The sequence below is a fragment of the Cucumis melo genome, chromosome 11 (genome assembly GCF_025177605.1).
Source record: "Cucumis melo cultivar AY chromosome 11, USDA_Cmelo_AY_1.0, whole genome shotgun sequence".
NCBI classification, from domain to species: domain Eukaryota; kingdom Viridiplantae; phylum Streptophyta; class Magnoliopsida; order Cucurbitales; family Cucurbitaceae; genus Cucumis; species Cucumis melo.
In genome coordinates, this window is record NC_066867.1 from 26,676,071 (window position 1) to 26,686,021 (window position 9,951).

The 9,951-nt window shown below is 32.8% G+C and overlaps 1 protein-coding gene across 1 annotated transcript; it reads right to left on the minus strand.

Annotated features, from left to right (window-relative positions):
• Window positions 1-2,716: 2,716 nt before the first annotated feature.
• LOC103501868 (peroxidase 4-like) lies at window positions 2,717-4,475 on the minus strand. Its single transcript, XM_008465592.3, has 4 exons — window positions 4,161-4,475; window positions 3,798-3,989; window positions 3,514-3,679; window positions 2,717-3,333 (listed from the first exon to the last, which is right to left on the minus strand). Exons 1-4 carry the CDS (start codon window positions 4,392-4,394, stop codon window positions 2,948-2,950), a joined length of 978 nt encoding a protein of 325 aa, XP_008463814.2. The 5' UTR covers window positions 4,395-4,475; the 3' UTR covers window positions 2,717-2,947.
• Window positions 4,476-9,951: the final 5,476 nt, after the last annotated feature.

Sequence of the window (9,951 nt, forward strand, 5' to 3'; positions counted from 1 at the left end):
TATTATTTATCTTTCTCCAAAATAATTAATTATCTTCCACAATAATTAATTATTATTTATCTTTCTCCAAAATAATTAATTATCTTCTTACAAATAATTATATTTTCTCAAAATATAATTATTTTACTTTTTCTCCCTTACTAAATATCATTTCTCCAAAATACAATTATCTTTTTCTTAAATAATTATATTTCAACAAATATCTTTTCCTTTCACATAATAATTATATATATTTCCACATATACATATAATTATCAAATCTTCAACAAACTTTCCACCCCACAATTTAATTAAATAACGTCCATAATTATTTAATTAAATTATTTAATTAAATTCAACTTCAACAACACTAAAAATCCACAACTTTACTTAATCCTCTTAACCTACCATTTAATCAAAAACTCAACAAACACCACATGCCAAAACCTCTAATTAATTAAATATTCATTCAAGAAATATTTAATTAATTTCAATTCTCACATAAATCAAATAATTCTCATTAAATGAATTCAAAATAACCCCCAATAAATTAAATCTAATTAAACAAAATTAAGATAATTAACTCCAAAATCATCTTAACTTTTGGGGCGTTACAGCAGCTCAACATCGCTGGCCCAATAAGTCTCCCATTTCAGGGGTAAGATCGAGTGGATAGCTAGGGACATAGGGTGCAAGATGTGATTCACTTTTACCTACTTCTAGGTAGATAGGTTGTTCCCTTAAGACTGAATCCAAGTCTTGAACAAGAGGCCCCACCTTCTCATTGGCCCGAGAAGAATTTTGGTTTAAAGATTGGACCTTAAACCAATTGTTCAATAGTGGATCAGTGGGTCTTAAGGAGCAAGATTAATCTCGGGGGTAAAACGGTATTTTGACCCAGCCAAGATTACGAACAACCTGTGAAGGTTTCAACTTACCCATCATGGTTATATCAGGTGGACAGAAATATATCTATAGTGAGGGGAGTGCAACTAAGAGTCTTTAGTGGAATGACTCTTTAGTTAACGAATGTTGATTAACTTTGGTCTAAAAGAGTTTAGCCAATTAATCTCGAATCGTTGGAGCACATGATCTATAGGTCAATTAGGTTCCCCTACTAGCTCATATGGATTCAACTAAGAACAAGTATGTTGAAGTAATTCGAATTGTTGGAATAAAGATAAGAGAGAGAAACCGACAGATATATAAGATATAAGCGGTAGAAATAAACTTTAAGTTTTATGTTTAAATATGATTTAAATAAATATGAATATAGATTCATATTTAAAAGCTTGAAAAGGTTAGAGAACGGTCAAAAAGTCAACATGTTGATTTTGAACTTTGACCAGATTTATATTCAAATATGATTTGAATTTTAGAGAAATGAATACAGATTCATATTCGGGAGGTTAGAATTAGTCAAAACGGAAAAATTAGTAAAAAGTCAAAAAGTTGACTTTTGACTACGAAAAGTCAAAGTTTGACTTTGACTTAAGTTGGTCAAATGACCTAAATACCCCTTTGACTAATTACTTTATTAATTAACGTTAATGGGAAATGTGGTAGCCAATTATGAATTGAAGGCCACTAATTTCATTAAAGAGTTAATGAATTGATTAAGTGTTGATAAGATATGAAATAATTTACATGCAATTTGCATATAAATTTCATATAAAAACTTCTCATTACCGAATGAGAAGTAGTATGAGTTTTTCTCTAACAATACCTAAATGATACACTCCCTATCTCTCTCAATATTTCACTTCACAAAACCGAGTCCCACAACTCCGTTCTTGGTCCTGAGAATAGTAGGTCAGCTTGGTGGTTGTCCTTGCTCGTGATTTTCAGGAAGAGAAGAAGTTTTGGACCAAAGGAGAAGTTGAGAACTACAAAGGTAAGTACATCGTTTACCTTCCTCTCTCTTAGTTTAGGTTCATCGCATGGTAGATGCATGTTAACTTCTAAATCGTTTAGATGCATATAGAGTAAAGCATGATCCTTTAAATTCCGTTGTTGCATGTCTCTAATGCATTGTTTTTCCATCAAATATTAAATATACGAGCCCAAGGAATAATATATATTTTAAGTAAAGAAGAAAGTTTAAAAGAAAATTAATTTGGAAGATAAAACTAAAACCATTAAAGAATAAGTTTTCAAAAACTATATATATATATATATATTCTAGTTTTCATATGTTGGTTGGTATTTGCAGTAGTAGTAGAAGAGATATATAACTAAGCACCAAAGTCGAAGGTTTAAGAGTTGTTTATAATTTAAACTTTAAAAACTAAAAATCAACCGACAAATGGTTGCGAAGTTGTCAAATGAGATTTATAGTGGCTAAGACCCATGGAGAGGTACTTTCTTTTTTTTTTAAGCTTTTAAATATTTTAAAAAACAGCTTTATTTTCTAAAGTTAATTTTAATTGAATTACAACTAATTAACTACCGTTGACATGTTATTAGATATAATTAACGTTCACACTGGTGCATAACAGTCTAATAAAGCATATATTTGTTAAGTTAAACTCAAAACATTTACCAAATTGCATAAGGACTAAAGTGTCTGTTTCAATTTAATCTTAATTGGTCCATTTAGTTTTTGATCTACCGGTGAGTCAAATTATTATTATAAATTTAAGTAATTTTAATATATTAATTAATGGAATTTGAACTTGGAATCACAAAATTATATTGTACCTTAAATTTTCAAATCTATATCTATTTTGCCAACTAATTAAAACCAAAGTTGAAAATAGATATAATTGTATTTTAACCTTATGTATTTCAAAATTATCAACAAGAAGGTCTGATAAAATAAAACCATTGACGATAATTATAATTTAAAAAACAAAAACAAACACAATATCATCCACAATTGCTTATAAGGGCTTCTATTATTTGGTATGCCCAAACGAATTTGAATGGAAATTTGAAGGATCGATTGTGAATTCTAACGATATATCGATTAGTTGGGTCGACTACAGACTTTTCGGATTTCGCCTTGCAATCCAATGAGTGGTTCAATGTCACCCATTTTGATCATAGCTGCCACGAAGTCAGATTCAAAGGCTGCACTGTCGTGACTGTAGAGTTCAACCAAGGAATCCGTGGATCCACCATCATGTAGCACCTGATCAGAGCGGAGCAAAGCCTTTTTCTCCACAAGGTTCTTGTAATAATTGTTATTAAAAAGGTTTGGGGTTCTGAAGTCAAAAGGACTACGATTTTCATCTCCTCCATTTCTTGGGCAATTCCTTTGTCTTTCCTTTGCAAATGACTTGTCGATGTTGGTTTCATTGTAAATACGATTTTTGAAAAACAAACATCTTGCTTTCCCAATTGTGTGAGCACCTACATGCATCCATGGCACCAACCATTATCTCCTAAAAATTTGAAATTACTTGAGGAGAGACCACTATTCATTATCCAATAGTTTTTATGAAGCAAGCACATTATATAACTTTTGGTCCTTCTTATTGTTTTAGTGAGAATGGAAGTTTTTAAACTGAAGAAGACGATGGGAATATATACCAGATAAAGCAACCAAATCCTTTGGGGAAAGGCCTTTGGTACTGAACCGATTGATGAGAGTGGGAAGGGTGGAGGTTTGCGGAGGAATGGCACCGCTGACATCGGAGAAGCTGGCTGTTTTGGAATCTCTCCTTCCCAATTTCACTTTCCAACTTGGCCCTCCCAACTATAAGAGTTGTTTTTAAAACACACCAACAATAAACAAAAAAAAATTATATCATCATATTCAAACCAAGATAAGGTCGAACGGGCAATTTTAATAAAAATTAAACAAAATAGCTCACTGCTACAACGGAGTCACGAGCAGAAAGAGTCAAAATATCAGCACAAGAGACCACGTCAGGACAAATCTTTTCTATCTTTTCCTTTATACTCGCAATCACATTGAACCCCCTAACAGATCTATTGTTAGGAGCGGCTGTTTGCTCTCCTAAAAACGTAGGAGTGTCATCTAGAAGGATCGATCCATCGCAACCCTGGGTAAATGATGATTTGCAACACCAAAATTAGAAAAAGCAAGTAGAGAACACATGACGGTGACACAACACAATTTTTATTTTCTCTAGTTTGGAAAAGTGTCATGAATATATAAATAATTGTCATGAATATATAAATAATAGAAGAAAAGAAAAGGAAGGTATCCGTACGTTGACGAAACAATCGTGAAAGTGGAGACGGAGAAGGGAAGCACCCATGCGAGCTTCCTTAGCAACAGCAGACCGAACACCAGCTCGAACGAGACTAAGGAGCTTAGGACAACTCTTGTGGTAGAAGTTGGGAGAAAGATGAGCTGAGGAGGCCGGCGCCATGAGTACTGCCAATAAGACTAATGCTAAGGCCATAGCCATTTTGTTATAAGAAGAAAAGGTTGTGGTGGCCATTGATTATTATTTTAAGTAAAATGGAGAGATTATTTGAAGAAAATGAGCAAGAGGAACAAAAGGAAGCAATGAAGAGATGATGATTGTGGTTTGAAGAAGTAAGGGCTATTTATACATAAAATCATCATGAAGGGATATATATTATATATTATGGAAATGTCTAAAAAATTGGAGAAATTTGGAATTGGCTTCTAGTTGGCTCATGGATTTGTAGGTCCAAAAATGACCATAAAATGAAAATAATACAAATTTTGGATTGTAGACTGAGAAATATTTCAAATATTAAGTCTACGGATATTGTATTCATATTTCACTCATTAAATTTATTTAAATATCTCTATTTCTATTAGTACTAGAAAAGGGTATCGACATATAAAGATTATTGTTGACATAAAAAACATTTTAATTCTGATTTTTTTTTTTTTCTTTGAGGGATTGTCTTAGGGAGATAGGATTATGATTACAATTATTTGATGAAGTTAGTAGTCAAAGTTGAAGGTTTATTTTTATCCTTAAAAAGAAAAGGATAAGAACAATTTTGAAGGGTGTTTCCATGTTTATTTGCTTGGTGTGCTGAAAGCCGCCGTCATTTTGTCTCTAATGTGCATTCTTCGGAATTCGAATTTATAGCATTAATTATATTTAGGGTCGACAGGTTTTTTAAAATTTCGTATAGTTTTGTCAAAATTAGATTTATGTTACTTTATCAACTTCTTCAATTTGTGATCCTTTCTTAAATAACCTAAAGACTGATTCTAATTAAATTTAAGTTTATTGTCGAATCGTGTTAAATGAGGATAATTTTGGACTTAAAAAGTTCTAAAATTCAAATAATTTATAGCATTAATTATATATGTGTGTGTTCAATATATTATCTAGGATTTAATAGAAACAAGAGTTTCGACCTTAAAACCAAATTAGATATAACATTGAATGAAACTACTGGAAAGAGGCAAGTGGGTCATATGCGCCAACCCGACCTCTAGCTCTTTCTTCCTCGATCAAGTCCAAGGGAATCCCTAAGTTTACTACCTTACCCAATATGTTGTTATATCTCCATAAAGGGGCAAATTTCATTTTTTTCTCTCTCTTAATTTTCTAATCATAAGAAAGTGTCGTGCAATCGACAGCTAAAGAAAACAAAAAACCGTGTAAAGAGTAGAAACTTTTGTGATTTGATTTTTTTTCAATTTGGTTATATTAGGTTCAAGACTTCACACTTATAACCTTAAATTTTACTAAATATCCATTTTTTTTATTTTTAGTTTTAATGTCTATTAATTAATTTAAAAGAACCATTATTAATTAAATTTCGCTATTTTTCAAACTTTGAATAATAGGTGAATTTCATATACATGACTACAAAAGTCAAATACAATATCACAAACAAAGTATAAGAAAATATATCAAATTAGAGATAAACACACATAAATTTATAATCCAAAACTTATGAATCTCATCCATGTTTGGGGGATCGGGACAACTTACCAGATGAAAAGAACTTCACTGATAAGAATTATATGATTATAATAAAGTACTTATCTAATAGATCATATCTATAAAGACTCTCAAATAGGTTACTTCTAACGAAGAATTTAAGCTTCTCTTAAACTTGAGATTTCTTTTCATAAATACAAGAATAACTCTTTTCACCTTCTTGATTTGAAACATAGTTCAAAACAAGATTAGATTGCTTATATTTATCCTCCCTTAGTACCATAACCTCACTCAATTCTAGAGTCTAGACTCCTCTCCAAGCATAGAGTTAGTATAGAAGATTATTACTGTTTATAAGAGTATAATAAACATATACAAACGTTATAGAAACGACAACAAAATCATAATCTCACAGGAAGGCATACACATATATCCTCAATACCTTCACTTCGAAACTTACGCATAAGATTCTTTAAAGGTGTGATCCTAAAAGTGAAAAAAGCCCAACTAAATATAATCTTTTAATTCAAAAAAGTTACCTAAGGATAATGGAATTGTTCGAAGATAAAAATGTTTTAAAGTAAAAAATACAATGATTCAGATGACCAAAATGTTTTTAACAATTGAAGAGACATGTTGCGAAGAAAAACCCTAAATAAAAAAAAATGTGACAAAAATAACTGCGGTATCAAAATTAATTCTAAAATTTCACTTTAGAGTTATTTTAAAATTTACACAAGATCGGAAATAATAGTTAGCGAACAAATGTTAAAAGTACAACAAACTTAAAACCCTAGGACTAAAGTCGGACAAAATTCGAATTTATAAAATTTTAAATAGTTAATTTACACAAATATAACAAAATCCAAAAATATTTACGGTCCAGGTAAGGAAAATAAGAAAAACTCATGACATGCGATCATTTTTTCATAAATTTCATATATGCCCTTAGGATTTATATCTTCTTTGCGACTTATTAATCTCATACCATTTTGATGCAATAAAGGCTCTAGATTGAATAACTAAAGGAAGAAGTCTTTCAACTCAATCGACCATCTCGGGGTAATGTATGCCCGAGATCGAATAGAATAAAAGGCAGAATTCTTTCATCTCGGGTCATCTCGTGCCACTAAGGCCCAAGATCCAATAAGTACTAAAGGAAGAATTCTTCATCTCGGAGCAACTAAGGTCTAAGATCGTGTATCATGATCTACACGACTGTTTAAATTTGAAAGTCATCATTTAAAATGAAGTACAGAACCGTGTAGATTTACACTTTTGTCTTTCATCTCGGTCATCTCGGTGCATTGTATGCCTGATATCAAATGAATTAATGAGGAAGAATTCTTTCATCTTGGGGCATAGTATACCCTAGATCATGTATCAAAATCGACACGGTCATTCTACACGATCGTGTATCGCGCACATGTGGTTGATGTATCGCGTGTTGATTGGGGTAATTTTGGTATTTTACATTGTGGGCTTCTTCTGTTTTCAAAATTATTCTATACAGTGTATATATTTTATCGATTTGCTATATTTTTTAAAAAATCCCATTTTAAAATATAAATTCATTTTTGTTATGAACATTCTACATTGAAGTCAAATATTATTAGATGTTCATAACCTCCTTAAGTTACAAATTCATCAAATATTCTCCCCCATCAATTTACATAACTTTCTTGTCCCCTATTTATGTTTGGTTTTGTAACCATTATTCTCATGACCTTATAAATAGAGGTTGTAGAGATCATTTATATACACACCACAATTAACACTACAAGAGACGAAGGTACTCCGGATGCTCAAAAATGTCGGTGAAAATGAAAAATACGTCGAAAAAGGATATGTCAACGTATATCATGGCGTTGGGACAAACGTCGAGAGAATCGAGTCGAGAGAGGCATTCCCGACGTCGTGTGGGTACGACGTCGGGAATGCCTTTTCTGACGGTTTTTTTTTTACGTCTTTAGCGCGTTGGGACAACCTTCTCCGACGTCTCTTATGCATCATAATCCTGACATTTCATTGCGTCAGGAATTCTTGTTTATATATATTTTCTAATATTTAATTTCTATTTTTTCTCCTAAAATATATTGCTCAAACATTCACAACGACGTTCGGATTGCTCAAATATTTTTCCCAAAGTTTTGGATTAAATTAAAATAAATTGAATATAAATTAATAAATTAAGAAATATACAAACACAACTTAAAAAAAAGATTTAAAATTAATAATACGAATAAGTTCACAAAATATTAGTAAGTTTAATATAAAAAATATGTAGTTCTCATAATACAAGAAAACGCAAACATAACAAAAAGTCTCCCAACGAGGTGCGTATGCGTCATTCTACATCTTCGGTCCTAAAATGATATAAAAGTAACTAAGTTTAGTACATATATCCATATGTTCATTGTATACTATCATTGCAAAAACTTAAGAATAATAGAGACATATATACGTATCGCAAAGCTAGGGATCATGTGGTGGTTCCTGTTGTGCACGAGTTAATTCTTCTATCATCTTTTTTATTGTTTCCACTTGTGAAGCTAACGCTTAGAGATTTCTATCTTGCACTTCAATCCGTTCCAAAGCTTCATTAAGTTTAGCTTGTAATTCAATCTCTTTTTTTGTGGACTGCGAACAAGATGTCGACGAACTGCTCACACTCGTCGTCCTGCGGGCCTTCGGCTTAGGTCCCAACCAAGGCCTTTTGAGTATCCTGGTCGTCTACCCAACACCTGATCGCATATCTCATCCTATGAGAGTGGCTGACTACCGTCTGGGGTAGGCTGGGATTAGAGTTCCAGCATTTGATTCTGTAACAAATTTAAAAAAACTATGTTAGGTAATGCGCAAAAATATATAATGAAAGTGGATAATTAATAAGGGCATAACTTACATGCGCATCCTCGGTGGCCTGCGACATGAACGTCCTAGCTCGAACGTGTATTTCCCGAAATAACTCAACACGATCGATCGACTCCCCTTTTCTCTCAACAAGCTCGTACTGTCATTGTAGAAATGACTTGGACCCGCTACTATTATTGTAAGGCTGCTTCTGTCTAGCATCCTTGTTCGTTCGTAATTGCTCCTGCATTAAAACAATTATATTGTTTATTTCTTATACATATTAAAACTTGTTATCATAATTAATCATGACAAATACTTAGAATGCACGACTCATATAGTGGTCGTAGAGGAAGTGTCAATCCTCAAGACGTCCAACCAATACGTTTGGTGGGTTGGCACGAGCCTCCTCTGGGTCGCTGTACTTTTTGAAATGTCTGTGACAGTCGACCTGGAACTCTTTAAAGGTCGTGAGCATCTGATGCTCAACAAACCTATTCATTGCTTGATCATTGAAATCAAGCACAAACAATCGTCACAAATTACAAACATAACACATTAGATTGGTTAAAGTTAGATGTTTCAAATGAAATCATAAATGTGTAGTGCACTTAATTGCCTGGAGGTCGTCCTTGACGACCTCAATATATTCTCACCCGACGTCTGCCTACTTAAGATAGCAGACGGAAAATGTCTTTCACACGCACATGTCTATCGCTTGGCTGAAGGGAACGGCGTGTGGGGAAATAGGCTTCTCCGCTCCAGGGGAGATCATCATCGGAATGCACCCATTTATTGCAACGTGGCGCTCTAACTCCAAGAGTCGAGACTGCGTACATCTCCTAGGTGTCGAAGTCTCAGGTTGTTGAGAAGAAGACCCTGCTCAATAAATCGATAATAACATATAATGTTAGAAAAAAGAACATGAAATAATCGTAAATTAAAATGAAGAAAATTCTTAGACTCACCCGTGTTGTTGCCCACAGACAACGACTCTCCCGTGATGTTATCTAAATCGTCCTCAAACTCGAGGAACATAACGTCCGTCTCCATAAAATTATTACGTGGATCTGACGATGACATAATGGTTGTGGACATAGAAAACAAACATTTAATAAGCAAATTAGGTCACTCCATGTCTATACTCAAGGGAGAACTTATTTCTAAGTTTCATCCAACTTTTATCCATCGTTTAAGTCCCTAAAACATAAATAGGTTTGATTAGAAACATATCTCTCTCACTCTCTCACATCCATAACTTACTCCC